General features: G+C 35.0%; 1 protein-coding gene across 3 annotated transcripts in view; it reads right to left on the bottom strand.

Annotated features, from left to right (window-relative positions):
* Positions 1-5,152: 5,152 nt before the first annotated feature.
* FGFR1OP2 (FGFR1 oncogene partner 2) overlaps positions 5,153-16,933 on the bottom strand; it is a 34,730-nt gene continuing 22,949 nt past the window's right edge. Inside the window, exons 3-8 of one of the 3 annotated variants that reach the window (XM_007075629.3) lie at positions 15,061-15,178; positions 13,600-13,742; positions 11,117-11,230; positions 8,513-8,626; positions 6,998-7,142; positions 5,153-5,228 (exon numbers count right to left, since the gene is read on the bottom strand). In XM_007075629.3, the coding sequence (XP_007075691.1) occupies positions 7,005-7,142; positions 8,513-8,626; positions 11,117-11,230; positions 13,600-13,742; positions 15,061-15,178 (627 nt within the window). In that variant the 3' untranslated portion in view covers positions 5,153-5,228; positions 6,998-7,004. Of the gene's footprint in view, positions 5,229-6,595; positions 7,143-8,512; positions 8,627-11,116; positions 11,231-13,599; positions 13,743-15,060; positions 15,179-16,933 lie in introns of those variants that run through there. The other 2 variants (XM_042992003.1, XM_007075631.3) reach the window with 2 other exon arrangements.

Raw genomic sequence — 16,933 nt, 5'->3', positions numbered from 1 at the left:
TTACCACCGAATAATATTCAGTTGTATATATAAGCCACATCTTTATCCATTCATCCGTTGATGGCCACTTAGGATGTTTCCCTGTCTTGGCTGTTGTGAATAATGCTGCAATAAGCATGGGAGTTACATTTTTTCAAGATCCTGCTTTTCATTTCCTTTGGATATATACCCAGGAGTGGGATTATTGGATCATATGGTAGTTATTTTCATTGTCCATCTTCCTCATTAAATTTGGACTATACTACAGAACTGCCCAGAGCATACCTTGTCTTTTTATTTACCTTTCTTATTTCCTTCCAAGACCCTAGAATTTAGCAATTGTTCCCTGGCAGGTGGGTCAGAACACGTGGGTGACCCACAAAAGCCATAGTCCTCAAAATCTTTCCTTCTGTTCCAGAGTCTTACTAATGTACCTGTATACAAGTACAATATACCTGACTCCATTGCTCCCCAAGGGTGAATTCCTTCTTTTGGAAGGAGATTGAAGAATGGCCACAATTACTTTTTTACTTTGAAGTTTTTAAGGGCTAAACGGCTTATTCACCTGAGGTTCACGGCTCCTTCTGCTAATAGATTTTCTACTGTCCAGAGTGGCTTGTACGTGCTCTGCCCTGCCTGAACTTGTGGTGGGCACACTGGGAAAAGCATGGATGCGTGTCTGGGAGCTTTAAGGAAGGAGATAGAAGATCCAAAAATGATGCAGATGGAAGAAGCAATTGAGACATATTAAGTGTGCCTTTGCTCCCCAGTTCTCCATGGGCTGTGTTTTCAGCAATTGCACTGGATCTCAACACGTTTTTTAAACTAGCTGTCTCCTTTGGAGAGACCATCCATATATCAAAATTCCTGAAAACTGAAATACATTGTATTGCTAGGGCTGGGCCTGGGGTTCTAGAGGACTATTTTCATGGACAGGATTAAAGGCTTTTTTCTGAAAAAAGTCTCTCATCCTATTAATGCCTGAAGGTTTTTCAACATAGGACAGTCTTCCATTTCACAAGTAGAGCTGCTCTTCTTCCAGATCAGCTCTCCCTCCTAAATTACTTCAATTGTATATCCCAGTGATTTTCCACTGAATGTTGTTAACCTCTTGTATTCTGTATGTCTAGAGTCTACATGACTGGGAATAAAAACCTTATAATCTTTGAGATAGGTCTTTTTTTACCCTTCAAATTCTTATTTAAATTTCAGTTAGAGATAGGACTTAAACATATTCTAGAAGAAGTTCACATTTGAGGAATGCATTCACTTGATCTCACATCAGCCTTTGATTTGATAGCACTGTGTACTTGCCCACTGAGTGGTGCTGAAATTGGAGATGCAGCTGATAAATCCTTGGCATTTTAAAGTAGCCAAGGGCCAGCCCTATTCATCTTGAACTGTATATACAGACAAAAGCAGTGTGCTGAGGGTTGGGGTTATTGCACTGTGACAGGGAGAAACTCTTGAAACACTGATTCTAACCAGCTTTGTTACTTTTATTTTTTTTTTAATTTTTTTTTTTTAACGTTTATTTATTTTTGAGACAGAGACAGAGCATGAACAGGGGAGGGTCAGAGAGAGAGGGAGACACAGAATCTGAAACAGGCTCCAGGCTCTGAGCTGTCAGCACAGAGCCCGACGCGGGGCTCGAACTCACGGACCGTGAGATCATGACCTGAGCCGAAGTCGGACGCTTAACCGACTGAGCCACCCAGGTGCCCCAGCTTTGTTAGTTTTATAGAAAGCCCAAATGTAGCCTTCCTAGCAGTATCTGATACTCAAGAAGTATATATCCTGTGTTTCAGGATATTTTTATTCCGGGTCCAGTTCTACCTACTGATACTGATTTCAGTGTAGTGAATTTTCTGCAGGCTTTAGTTTTTCCAAAGCAGTGGGTTTACTCTTTTCCTTTTGCTCATATGGGAAAAAAACTTGTGAGGGATAGCATTAAATGAAAAAAAATTGAGGAACCAAGGTGTAAGATTCCAATTATGTGTATTTGTGTGTAAATATGTTTAAAAACATTTATAGGGAAGTTTTTCTGATTGACAAGAAACTTCTAATTACCCCTGGGAAGACACAGGTTGTAGGAAGAAGTTGACTTACTTTGAACTGTAATATTTTCTGTATGGTAGATTTTTAACCGTCTACATTTATTTTTTCCTTTATGTGAAAGATCACAAAAAGGAACATAACCTAACCAACTTCTGAGAATTTATACACCAGAAATCACAGTACATAAATTATGCACATGAGTTAATGAAGCATTTTTTTTTTTAAATTTTATTTTTGAGAGAGAGAGAGAGCACAAATGGGGGAGGGACAGAGAGAGAGGGAGACACAGAATCCGAAGCAGGCTCCAGGCTCCGAGCTGTCGGCACAGAGCCTGTCTTGGGGCTCGAACCCACAGACCATGAGATCATGACCTTAGCCAAAGTTGGATGCCATACCGACCGAGCCACCCAAGCACCCCTGGGTGCATTGTTTTAACAGAAATTTCAAACAGTCTGAATATCCATCAGAAGAAAGAGTTGAATAAATTATGATACATCTATACAAAGATAGTCACAAAAAAACTGGTTTGCAGGCAACAGAAAACTAACTGGCTAGTGTATGTAAAACAGTTAGTTGAAAGTATACTGATGTTATTTGCTTCTGGACATTTCCCCCTATGCATTTTATTTATTTATTTATTTATTTAATGTTTACTTTTTGTGAGAGAGCACGAGCAAGAGAGGGGCAGAGAGAGAAGGAGACATAGAATCCGAAGTAGGCTCCAGGCTCTGAGCTCTTAGCACAGAGCCCGATGCGGGGCTCAAACTCAAGAACTGCGAGATCATGACCTGAACCGAAGTTGGATGCTTAACTGACTGAGCCACCCAGGCACCCCACCCGCTATGCAGTTTTTACATGGTTGTAATTACATCTGCAGTATAGCATTCAGGTTTTTATTATGTAAATTTAGTTATTTTTTTGTTCCTGTTGCTAGAATTTTTAAGCCACAGTATATATAAACTGCTTTGGGTAGATATTGATAGTAAATTAGTAATCTGGAAGTAAATTATTTCATTATTGTATGATACTTAGGTTTAATTTGCTCACTCTAACACTATCATAATGTGGCTTTAACCAGGGGAAGCAGTAGAGATGGTGAGAGATGGTAGGATTCTGATATATTTAGAAGGGAGGGGGGTCAATAGGATTTGCTGATGAATTGGATGCAAGATAGAAAAAGTGGAGTCAAAGATGCCACGAAGGTTTTTGGCCTTGGCAGCTGAAAAGATGGAGTTGTCACCATCTGAGATAGGGAAGCATATGGAGAGGCCTGAGGGGAAGACTGCTTGGAGCATGTTAAGTCTGAGTTCTTTGATAGTTACAGCTGGAAGAGTCCAGAGTTCATGAGAGCTGTAAATTTGGGAGTCATCAGCATTACAGGTGGTATTTAAAGTCATGAGACTGGGTGAGATCACCAAGGAAGTGAGCAGGAATAAGGACTGAGCCCTGGGGCTTAAAGTCAGAAGAAAGGGACAGAGGAGGCTGAGAGGCAGCCACTGATGTAAAAAGAAAGCCCCTTCAAATTTCAATTAGAGATTCTTCTTCATTGATATTTCACTAAAAAATGAACTCCTATTTTACTCTGTCAAAAAAGGTAGTGATCACCAATAATTGAGTTATGGATCTGTGATCTTCTGGTCATTGAGGCAGTTTAGAAATAGAAAATTTTGGAAGTCACCTTGATATTAAAGAATACCAATATGAGCAGAAAACACTCTGTGAGGTTGTGTAGAACTGGTTTTTTAGAATTGTACTTCCACTATAAAATAAAAAGCATGTAGTGGATAGATGATAGATCATTGTTTTCTAGGGCTGCTGTAACAAATTACTACAGGTAGGGTGGCTTAGCAGAAATTTATTCTCTCACAGTTCTGAAAAACCAGGAAGGCCAGAAGTCTAATATCAAGCAGGGCTGGCCCCTTCTGGAGGCTCTGAGGGATGATTCAATTCATACCCCTCTCTAGCTTCTGTTGGCACCTTAGGGCTCTGCAGCTTGCATAACTCTCTGCCTCTGTCTTCACATGGCTTTCTCCTTGTGCCTGTTTCAAATATCCTTTTCTCTTATAAGGACACCGGTCACTGGATATAGGGCCCATCCTAAATTCAAGATGATCTAATTCCAAGATCCTTAAATCTGCAAAGACTATTAAAAATGTGGTCAGTATGGGATACCTGGGTGGCTCAGTCCGTTAAGTCTCCGACTCTTGATTTCGGCTCAGGTCATGATTTCATGGTTCGTGAGTTTGAGCCCCGAGTCGGGCTCTGCCCTGGCAGCCTGGAGTCTGCTTAAGATTATCTCTCCCTGTCTCTCTGCCCCTCCCTGCCTCACAGGCACACGCACTCTCCCTCTTTCTCTCCAATAAACTTAAAAAAAATATATGGTTGGGGTGCCTGGGTGGCTTAGTTAAGTATCTGACTTCAGCTCAGTTTGTGAGTTTGAGCCCCGCATTGGGCTGTATGCTGACAGTGCAGAGCCTGCTTGGAATTCTCTCTCTCCTTCTCTATCTGCCCCTACCTCCCCCACTTCTCTCTCAAAAATAAAAATAAACTTTGAAAAGATTATATATATATATATATATATGAAGATATATATATATGAAGATATATATATATGAAGATATATATATATGAAGATATATATGAAGATATATATATATATGAAGATATATATGAAGATATATATGAAGATATATATATATATGCATGCCACATTCACAGGTACACGAGGTTAGCACTTGGACGTGCCTTTGCAGGGACACTTTGTAAAAAAAAAAAAAATTAATACTGATTTTTGATAGAGAGGGGGAGAGAATCCCAAGCAGGCGATGCCCAGTGTGGAGCCTGACTAGAGGCTCAATTCTCTTGACTGTGAGACCATGACCTGAGCCCATATCAAGAGTTGGATGCTGAGCCACCCAGGTGCCCCTGCAGCAGGGACACTCTTAAATCCACCACATAGGATTATAAAAAGGTTTGCTGGATCAGCAGTAAGTTGCTGGCCAATTCCTAAGAAATACAGATAGAAGTTGTTGCTAAGTACTAGTTTTGTGGTAAGAGATGAAATGCCAGAAAAATAAAATGTAAGCATTGTTCTCACATTAACTTGGAGACCATATCAATTTCAACCACTCACCTTTATTGATAAAATAGGCTCCTATGCAGTATACACTCTCAGACATAAATTTAAGGTTCTGCTTAAAAACAAAAAACATATGGATGGAAAACTGTTGCTATGTAACAAAGTAAATGTCTTTAAACACCAAGATCTTAAAATTATATCCAAGTAAGAAGACCAAGAATAAATTAACTTGTTTATAAAAAAATAGTTATCAAGAAACATTTTATAATAGAGCTGCCTCAATGAATTGCCTCAGACTTCATCTCAACTGTGTATTTTTTTAAATTCTGACTTGGGATAAAAACTGTATGAATGAATGTGCCACCAAATTAACAGATTCTTTACCCCAAACCAATAGAAAAGGTTAAAAATAAAAACTGTCATTTATAAAATATCAATTAAGGCCTCTGAAAAAAGAATCTATTCAGTGTTTGGGCCATTAGCCCTTTTCAATCAGCCACATCAGCCCCACTTACTCCAAACTTAATGTACAAAAATTCCAAAGTGAAAAGTAGCTTTGAATTTTACCAATATATGAAATTATACACAAAAGCTACCGTGTGAATATTTCTTTAACAAATTACATACCCAAAAGTAGAATTTTCTATTGTGCTAATTTTAGTATAAATTAGTATATTTAATCATATTTGATATTTTTATCCTTCTATAATCATAAAATAAGAAAAATTTAGATTTCAATTGATGTTAAAGTACATTTCTTTTTCTAGTGGCTTTTAAAAATTTACATACTGGATATAGATTTTGTAAAAAAAAAAAAAAAACAAAAAAAACAAGTATTTATAAATCTACAGATTTCCTCTCATCCCCACCCCCACCCTTTGACTGATAGAGTATAAGAAAAATCTTACAGGTTATGAGGACCAGAAAACAAATTTTATTTTGAAATTTTAATTTACTTTCTGTATTTCTTAAGAATACTTTTAAAAAAGGGTTCAATGAGGCAGAGGAATTCCCAATTTACTTTGACATTACCATACCTAGCTTGCTATATCAAACATTGCAACTCTCTTAGCTAAAATAACTACCTAATATCCTTAAAGATCAACCAGAGAAGAGAAAAATCTCATCCTCATTATTTAGAACCAAAACTTAAATCTCTCAAAGGAGTAGTTTAACCTACTAATATGTCTCTTATAAGATCTTTCTTAGAAAGTAATATTCTTTCTCTTTCATTCCTGAAATGATATTTCATAAACTTATGGATAATTGTTAGTGGAGTATTTTAATTATGGCAAATCAGCTAAAATTAAATTAACTTTTGTTTATGGTGCATTTGAAACATTCCTACAGTCTTGCAAACTGAATTTTCTTTGACCAAAATTTACAGTAATGGGAAGGTAGACAGGCAACCATTAAAGCTGAAATCTCACAGTACATAAGCTATTTGTTAACTCTGACACCAAACAAGGAGAAATAACATTTAATATGACAGTCTTCCATTCACAAAACTGTGCCAAGATGTGTATTTTAAAATTTGGATAATGTTATGAATTCCCAAACATTTATTGGGAATATTCATGTTTATCCAAGTATCAGCCAGAATATCAACAGTACTGCTATTAGGTTCAGCAGTCACTCAAAAAATCTTTAGTTTGTTCCCCAATTAACAAAGTTTCTATTTTTTAATTATATTTTGGAATAAAATCTACAACCATTAATTCTGCATTTTTGCCAGCGTGAGAATGTCATTGCCAGTGCACTGTACATACTATAGAAAAAAAATAAAGGGTTGCTTGAGATGGATTTTTCTGTTAATTCATTCATGTCAGTAGGCCAGTCCCAGTGACCATTTGGAGCCTTGCAAGAAGCTCACAGACTTACAGGCTCTTCAGCTCTTCCTCAGACTCAGGTCACTATTGGTCACTAATGCTGACAAAGATGAACTTTCAGACACATCATCTTTCCTAAGGTTCAGAAATGATTCTCGAGTTATTTGCAGGATCTCTCTCAAACCTTTGTTTTCTTGCTAAAAGAAGGCAAACAAAAAGATGTAGTCACCAAGATAGCTACAAAAATACAAACCTATCTTAAGCCAAACGTAAGAAGGTATGACAAAAAGTTTTATAATTGGCAGAGCAGAAATAGACTAAATGAATATACAAAGTTGAAAACTTGAATCCAGAGAACACTTTTTTAAAGAGGTAGGAACTGTGCTCCTTTTCCATCAGGTCAAAGCTGCCTTATTTATGCAGCTGTAACTGTAAATGGAACCTCAGAAACGGCCTCATTTTATAATCACAGTATAGACGAGGAAAAGTAACATCTAGATTTATATCGATATAAACACAAAGCCAATGATGAGAACCTCTTAGGACCTTAGTTAGTACCTTTACTACTTTCCACGTTAGCATGGAATACAGGAAAGGTTTGGTTTTCCTCACTGGAATTTGAAAGCAGTGGGGCTGGTTGAGTAGATCGTGAGATTTTTCAAGAAGGATAGTTAGGTGGTCAAATCGAGCACTGATAAACAACTCTTCTTCTAGATTAGTTACTGTAAGAATTTGCAGACATTTAACAACTACTTTGTTCTCAGTCTTACTTTCTACGTTTCAATGGTATAAAGCAAGGATCAGCAAACTACAGCCTGGCTTGAGGCCTGTTATTGTAAGTTAAACTTCACTGAACATAGGTAAGCTGAATATTTTTTTGTGTGTATGGCTGCTTTTGTGTTACAATGACAGAGTTGAGTAGCACAGAGTTGAGTAACACAGAATGTCTGGTTTGCAAAACAATATTTTCTGTCTGGTCCTTTACTGAAAAAGTTTGCTAAGCCCTGTTTTAAAGAATGAGAGAACACTATGCTTAGAGACTGAAATCACTTTTGGCCCTCTATAACCAGTATCTCCACCATCATTTCAAAAAGAAGCTTTTAAAGTATAAAAGTCTACTGATTTGAACTATTCAACAATAACTTATGCTTTCACTACCACACAATAAAAGACAGAAAAGCTTTTATATTCCACAGAAAAATATGAATGCCCAAAGAATATTTGTAGATTAAAATAATTTTCCCTGCATCACCATGATCTCCAATAGAAATAAAGAAATTTTTTAAATTACTAAGTTAAAAGGCATATTCACCCAATAACAGGAACACATAGGATCAGAAAATGTCAATTTGCTCAAATACTGCTATAAGCTATACTGATCCTAGACTCTTGTATTACTATTGAAATAGTCTTGCATTATATACCTATATAACCAATATCCAGGTTAAGAAAGAGAACATTACTAGTTTTCCCGAGATGTATATATTTATGTATTTAAATGGGATGTATTTTCTGGCATAAATCTTCGTGTGGACAGTTTTCACCCAATTTACAATTTAAAACTTACTTCAAGTTGAAATATTCGTTCCTGTTCCTTGCAACCCTGTTGCTCATCAATTTCAATGGCTTTCCTCATTACTGCTGCCATTTCTGTTATCTGATCAACATGTGCTTGTAATTCCTGAAAAAAAGATGGGAGTTGCAAATCAGTGAAATAACTGTTTTTACTTTTGGATACTCTTTTAAAAAAAAAAAAATGTGCTTTGCCACTTAATATGAATGTAATATTCTTACATTGCCATTTAACATGAATGTAATATATCAAACACATTTATAAGAAAGTTGACTGACCATGAATGTGCTTTTGAAATCAGATTTCTGTTAGGACTATAAATAAGGATAAGCAGCATAATTACAACTAAACCCACTAGCAAGAAGAGTACTATTTCACATTCCTCTTACCACAAATGATCAACAACCTTTCCTTTTTTGTACCTACACCTACTAAAGTAATGGGAAAGACAAAAATTTTTGACACATTCAATCTCTTTATCTCTAAAGTCTTGATGATTTATAAATCTTTATTATCTATGCCTAAACATTAATCTCAATCCAATCTACACTTGATCTTAGCCAAAAGGCCAAGAAGCGATGATCTCAATCCAACCTAAAACTTTTCCAGGTTATAATCCTCCTTGAGAGCAGGAACTGTATCTTGTTTATATTTGCCTGTGTTTGGTACATAACAGATCAGATAATAATAAATACTAAGTAAAATGAACATAAGTCTGCTTTTAAGTATTAAAATATTAAATGGCCTTCTTTGCAAACTGTTCAAAATATAATTTAGGTATAAAATAGATATCCACATTTATTTGGTACAGCAAGTAAATTTTTTCCAATCTTGTGGTATTCATTTTTGCACACCCATGATGCGCCAGGCACTGTGCTAGGCAATAGGAATACGAAGCCTATTAAGACATGTTTCCTGCTTTCAAGGAGCTTCTAGTCAGGTGAAAGAGACAGACACAAGGTTTAAAAACCAGCAGAAACTTAATAATAATCATTTCTCAACAAACAGCTTCTATAGACCATTGTTCACTGGCAGTTGAGGGTGGCTTTATTATATTAAGGTCAAAACTCAAGTATAAAAGCTCAAAACTGCCCCCAAACCTTGTCTCTTAAATAGCTGTATATACCCTATTTGTAAAAAGGATTTGAAGGCGACCCCCAAAACCTACAAAACTAGTAAACTGTGAAAGAAATATGGAGAACAGTATCTTTAGCAAACCACAGAATATCTTCTAGCCAACAAAAATGCAAGTCCTTGTATTATTTTAATGGAAAACCTATACAATGCTAGTATGCAAAAGGCGGCAAAATAAAAGGACTAATCTACCCTATCCAATATGATGCTACATAAATGTCAATGAAAATTAAACACCTTTTTAAAAAGTTAACAATTCAGCTCTTCAGTTGCATTAGTGACACTTCAAGTGCTCACTAGCCACATGTGGCTGGTGGCTTCCATACTGAACAGCACAGATAACATTTCCATCATTTTAGAAAGTGCTATTGGACAGTCCTGGATTAGATTATGGTAGCAAGAATAGTGTCAAGACAAACATTTGTCATATTCTGAAACAGTTTTTTGAAAATGATTAAATCCCCTCCCTCTGGAAAGGGAGCATAATGTTTAAAAGCAAGTTAAATACAGATAACTGCAGCAGCAGATTAAGGATAATGAAAAAATTCTGAACACCAACACTTTTTTCAGCTTATCATTTACTGTCCTTTTAGGTTAAAAGACGGTACAGGAAGGAAATAATTCTTTGCCTTTAAAATGGAAGAAAACAAGATTCCACTAATTTTTTCAGGACAGAGCCTGTTCTAATAAAATCATGAAACAAAACAAAATCCCAAGACTTCAAACAGAGTAGTATTTTTCTAGACCCAGTTCATGGATAGTTCATTTATTACAATAAAATTTTTAGGGAAGCATCATAGACCTTTTAATGAACACAAGAGGCTAAGACCTGTGTTTTCGAAACAGTCTTAAAGGCACAAAGTGTCAGTAACATAATCCTTGAATTGTCAGTGATATAATCCTTGAAATGCTCATTTTTAACTCTTGTTTAGGTTTATTCAACTTTGCTCAGTCAAGACCTGCCACAATTAAAACAAAGTTAAGACAAGATAGTGTATGCTATTAATTCATAACACCTAAACAAAGGCATTTTTAGGTAACTGTGAACTCAAACTGAAGGACTACTAACCATCAGAAATCTGAATTAAAACAGTTTGAGCAAAATTTTTATGAAATTAGATTAAAATGACTGCCAAGAAAACATCTTTGATGTTCCCAAAGAGGGTAATTGTTTAAAGACTACTAAAATTTTGCAGCGATAAAATGAAAAGCTGGCTTGAACAACCTTTAGAGCCTGCAATTACCTAACAGGCTGTGTATGATACAATACACAGAGAAATGACAGATTTAAAGTTTCTACACTGAATGTTTTTGCATGGCTATCAAAAGCACAGCATTTCTTAAAAGCAAGTTCATTTATTTGTTGATTTAAACTGGCAGGAAAATTCAATGTAAAAGAACGTTTTAAATGGACCTCCCCCCTTCCATCCACACCCCAAAAGTTGACTGTTTTATTTAGTGTACATTCTGATTTGCTTCCAAGTGCCTCCTCTCCAGTCCATGTTGAGATGCTTCAAAGATGTGTCGAGATGCATCAAGGAAGAATCCTTCGGAGCTGTTACGATGTACCATGTCAATCTGTAGTATAGAGTCATTATAATGTTAATACGGATATTATCCGTAATTTAAAAACTGATGAGTGTTAGTTCATGCGTGTTAGCCAACTGTTTGAAATGTTTGTTTTTTTAAGATTTCCAAAAAGGCATCTGTTCAAAAATAACGTAAAAATGAGTATTTGGATAAAAATGAGTTCTTCTCAAACCTTTTACTGATTTTTAAATCTGTGCTCAAAAACTTCTAAGTGAGGGAGAAATTCTGTATCACGGTGGTTTCAAAATGGTCTCACGCCAAAATGCTGTTATGTGTAACTCTGTTAATCTAAATGTGTTATAAAATTTTTTTGTGTTTAGGCTTATCAGAGTGTCAATACCTAAACACATCCTGGAATCTTTTATTTCTGCACCTTTATCACACAAGTGTCTCTCACCCACTTCTGCTTGTTGACACTTCCCCCCCTCTAATAATAACTCAAGGCTGGATTTAGATGGGATTTTTCTTCCTTTCTTGACACCTTTCCAGATTCTCCTCATGAGAACTAATCTTACTTCCACTCATATTCCCATATTAAATGATATCTCTATTTTAGGATTCATCACATCCTATCTTATATTTGATATGTTTCTATCTCCCTTTACACTGTAAGCTCCTATGGCAAAGTAATGGAACATATGTATTTATTCATCTTATGATTAATAACTAAGCCAGTGCAAGTGTTAATAAATGTTTATTTGAGTTGAAGTGTCTCCTTTTTGGGAAAAATCAAAATCACAAACATTAATATGTATTAGTTAGAATTAACAACAAGTAACTGAACAGTCATTTTATGGAAGGTAAGGATCAGCACTTAGATGAATTCAATCTCCATAGTAAAAAAGGATGGTTTACAGCTATCTTAAGAAATGTTTAACTTTACGGATTAATGAAATTGCTCTAGTGAATGGCAAAATCTTATGTGTTTTAGAAAACATTTGCTTCTGGCATAGTTGCTACCAGACAACTTAGCAACCTGCAGTATCTTATGCTAAACACTTTTTGGTCAGCGTATTCCCTTTAGATCTTAAAAAATTTCTTAGGTTTTAAACACTAGGGGCTTTTGGAATTTCTCAAGATTATACCAATAATTTAAATCAATTTAAATTTATTTTACCAATAATTTAAATCAATTCATCTTTGTACCTTTAAAAGAAACAGTCAAGTTATACAATTAAATTTAAATGTTTTTATAATGATCTCTAACAATAGATAAATTTATGTTCAAAAGATTGCCACTTAAACATCCAAGGTTATTCCCCTTCAGTTAGAAGATGAATAGTGTAATTAGATAACATTAAACGCTTATTTATTAATCTATTTTACTATTGACACAGGAAATATCTATTACTAACTTCCTTAATAATGTAAAGTTGTCACACAAAGATTTACTAGATATCTAATTTTAATAGAATAATAACTTAAAAATACCTACAAGCACTAAGATGGAAGAATTAAGAATTATCTTAAGGACTCTAAAATGTATTTCAATAATTGAGAAAGATGAAAACATGTCTTAAAACAGTATTTCTTAAATGTTAGTTATAACTAATAGTTAGCTCACCATTATCCAATACAGATAATAGCTAGAAATCACAGTATTCTAATATTTTTATTTCACACCAGCAGTTAAAACTCAGTTTAAAATGTAAATAGGAAAGGATTATTCTACTTGTCTTTATAGCAGTTGCTAACAAACACAGGGACATACAAAAAGGAAACACACAGGGATGTCAATAAGTAAAATGAGCAGAGGGAAAGACACAAATTTCTAACCAGTTGGGCTTTGTCTCTAAAAATGGTGCTAACTGATCTGCGCCTGGGGGCAGCAGGGGGCAAAATTTTAAGATGTTGGTTCTTTTCCTCCCCAGCCGCCCATGGTTTTTTCCATCATACTCAGTATTATTTATAATCTGGATGAAGTAGCCTCATTCAATAAATAGTCTTAAGAAAAACAAGTCTACCTTTAGCTGGTTTCAGATTTCTGAAATGTTTTCAGCACTTCAATTTTTGTTTTTGCAACAAATGTCAACACACATATTAGAAGAAATATTTCTTAAAAGCAGATAACCTTACAGAATAATTCTGAATTGAATACACTTACCTTTAACTTCCCAAATAAAATTTATTTTTGAAAGTATGTTAAAGCTATTAGGGGACAAAAGGAGTTAGGAGGATAATCAAAATATATAACAAGTAATGAAAAAAATAAGGAAAAGCAGAAAATTTCAGAAAGATGAAGTATTCAGTATCATGTTAGATACCTGTGATTTAACAACAGCAAAAAAAAAAACTCAACACAAGTTAACTGATTTGTGCTTCTTTTCATTTCAAATTATGTTTATAAAATGGATTACCTTGGAGTGCTGCTCTTTTAACTTCGTTATTATACCTGGATCATCTTTTTTGCTAGCCATTAGCAGTCTAAACATTTGCTCTCGATACTTGCTCATTATAAGTTCCAAGGCAGACTGATGTTCTTCCAGAGATGTACGCAATTCTATCAAGAACAACATGAATAACAGTATATTTTACTGAAACTTGAGTTAAAGATGTACAAAATAGTCTCTTCCCAATTACATTTATCAAAAAAGCAACTTTATAAAGAGGGTATTTTGGCAAGAAAACATATGAAAAAATCTTGCCATAAAGAAATAAAGGATACCAAATAGAGTCCTTTATTAGTTTTTTGAATAACCATTTAAAACTAATTTTTACAGAATCATTTCAACAAACATTTACTGAATAACAATTAAATACCAGATAATGCTGTATATTAGGAACTCCCAAAAGGCCATGGAGCGCACAGTCTAGTCGAGAAAGCCAATACATAAATAATTATAATACAATGTATAAAGTACAGAATAGAGCTCTACCCAAATATATATGAGAGAAGTCTGTGAGGAAAAAGTGGTGAAAGCTTTATATTACTGAGATTAATTTGCATTTCTTCAGCTGAAAAATAAAGGAAAAGACATTCTGAATAGGGAGGCATGACAGTGGATGCTGTGTTGAGGGACTAGTTCAGGATGGCAAGAAAAAAGGTTTCATGGAGAAGAGAGGTATGGGAAAAAGAAAAAAAGGCTTAGAGTTAATTTTGAAGGCTTTCGGATAAGGAAATAAGTATACAGTGAAGGTTCTAAAGCAAAAGAATAGCATGATCAGATATATCTTTGAAAAATTAATCTGATGCCTGTGTTGAAGATAGACTGAAGGGGAAAAGAGACTGCCATCAGGGAGACCAATGAGGGCAGTTCAGGGACGTGATTATGAACGCCTAAGCAAGAAGCCAAAGCAGTGGGACCACAGAGAAAGAAAGGGAATTATTTCATAGGTAACAACAATGGTACAAACTGGATATTGAGGGTGAGAACCTAAGATGACTCCAAGCAAGGTAGACACTCATATATAGGAAAGGGATAAAAACTAATACATAGATTTTAGACATATGGACCAGAAATAAGATTAGTAACAGAGAGTAAATTTAGTTGGCCATTGCCCCACTGGTTCCAAATTAATAGTCCAATTGTAAATTAAAGCTCTCTTTTAACTAAATGTAACTAATTTTAACTATAATCCAATGCACTATCCTCTTCAAATGGTATGTGGATGAGAGTAACAAATAATAAACAGTAACAAAAGAACATGTGCAAAAGAAATGAAAAAAATTTTTTAAACTCCTTTATTTTCAAGGCATTTGATGAGCCACTTAGTAACTTAATTCATTATAACATTCCTGGTTCTTAACTCTAGTGGTCAAACTCCGTTGTTTTTACAATCATATGTTCACTGGAATGAAGTGATTATATATATCTTACCTTTGTTCTCTTGTTGCAATTCCCTGATTTGTCTGTTTTCTTGCTGGATTCCCATAACTAATGTGGACCGTGGCCGATGCCTTGCAACTTCATTAAGTTCTTGAATTTCTTCCTGATACTAATGAAAAGATTAAAAAGGAACATGTGGGGAGAAAATATTTGAAAATATATTTCTGAGATATATATCTGATAAGGGTTTAATATCCAGAATATATAAAGAACTCTTAAAACTCTCAACAATAAGAAGACCACCCAATTAAGAGATGGGCAAATAAGATAAGTTCTGGGGATCTAATGTATAGCATGGTGACTATAGTTAATAATATTGTATTCTATGGTTAGAAATTAATAAGAGTAGATCTTAAATGTTATCACACACAACATACATGGTAATTATGTGAGGCGATGGAGGTGTTAACCTTACTGTGGTAATCACTTTGCAATACATATGTGTATCAAATCATCTTGTACACCCTAAGCTTACACAATGTTGTATGTCAATTCTATCTCAGTAAAGCTGGGGAAAAAATGGGCAAGGGGTCTGAAGAGACAATTCTCTAAAGAAGGTATACAAATGGCCAATAAGCACATAAAAAGATGCTTAATATTATTAGTCATTAGAGAAATGCAATTCAATATAACAGTGAGATACAACTTCACAACCATTAGGATGATCTTAATCAAAAAGTCAAATAACAAGTGTTAGAATGTGGAGAAACTATTATATTGTTGATTGGAATGTAAAATGGTGTAGCTGCTTTGGAAAACAGTCTGGCAGATCTTCAAAAAGTTAAACACAGCTATTATATGACCCATCCATTCTACCCCCAGGTATATACCCAAGATAACTAGAAATATATGTTTATACAGAAACATACACAAATATTCATAGCAGTATTATTTGTAATAGCCCCCAAATAGAAACAATCCAAATGTCCATCAACTGATGGACACAATACACTATATCCTTATATGATGGAATATTAAGTCAGCAATTAAAAGGAAAAAAAAACTGATATATGCCACAACATGGATGAACTACAAAAACATTTTAAAAAGTCACAAAAAAGCCACATATAGAACAACATTTACATGAAATGTCCCAAATAGACAAATCCATAGAGATAGATTAGTTGCCAGAGGGAAGGGAAAGCCAAGGGAGTGGCTGCTAACAGAGGTGGACTTTGGGGGGTGATTGGAAGTTCTGGAATTAGACAGTGATCATGGTAGCACAACCTGTGAATGTACCAAAATCCAATGAACTATACCTTTCAAAAGGGTACCTTTTATTTACGGGTATTGTGAATTATATCTCAATAATAATAGTAAAAGAACATGGGCAAAAGAAATGAAAAAATTTTTAATGTGAATCTAACTTTAAAACTGTACTCCTTTATATTCAAGGCATTTTATTCTTTTTAATTTTTTAAGTTTATTTTCTTAATAAAGAAACAGTGACAGAGACAGAGACAGTGTGAGTGGGGGGAGGGGCAGAGAGAGGGAGAGGGAGACAGAGAATCCCAAATAGGCTCCACACTGTCAGTGCAGAGCCCCATGTGGGGCTCAAACGCTCAAAACCATGAGATCATGACCTGAGCCGAAACCTAGAGTCAGACACTTAACGGACTGAGCCACCCAGGCGCCCCTATATTCAAGGCATTTTAATGTTCCACTTAGTAATGTATTAATTATAACATTCTTGGTTTTTAACTTTAGTTGTCAAACTCTTTTGTTTTTACAACTCAATACCAGATATGTTTACTGGAATGCATGAGTCAAACTGTATAGTTAGGGAGATAGGTAATCTGTTTAGGGCAACAAAACAAGTAAATTTGCTCCATTATTTCTAGTAGCTTTGTTAAAAGCATCATCC

This window comes from Panthera tigris, chromosome B4, assembly GCF_018350195.1.
Source record: "Panthera tigris isolate Pti1 chromosome B4, P.tigris_Pti1_mat1.1, whole genome shotgun sequence".
Lineage (NCBI taxonomy): Eukaryota > Metazoa > Chordata > Mammalia > Carnivora > Felidae > Panthera > Panthera tigris.
The sequence above is the reverse complement of the archived record's forward strand: the minus strand, read 5'-3'. Positions and strand labels throughout refer to the sequence as shown.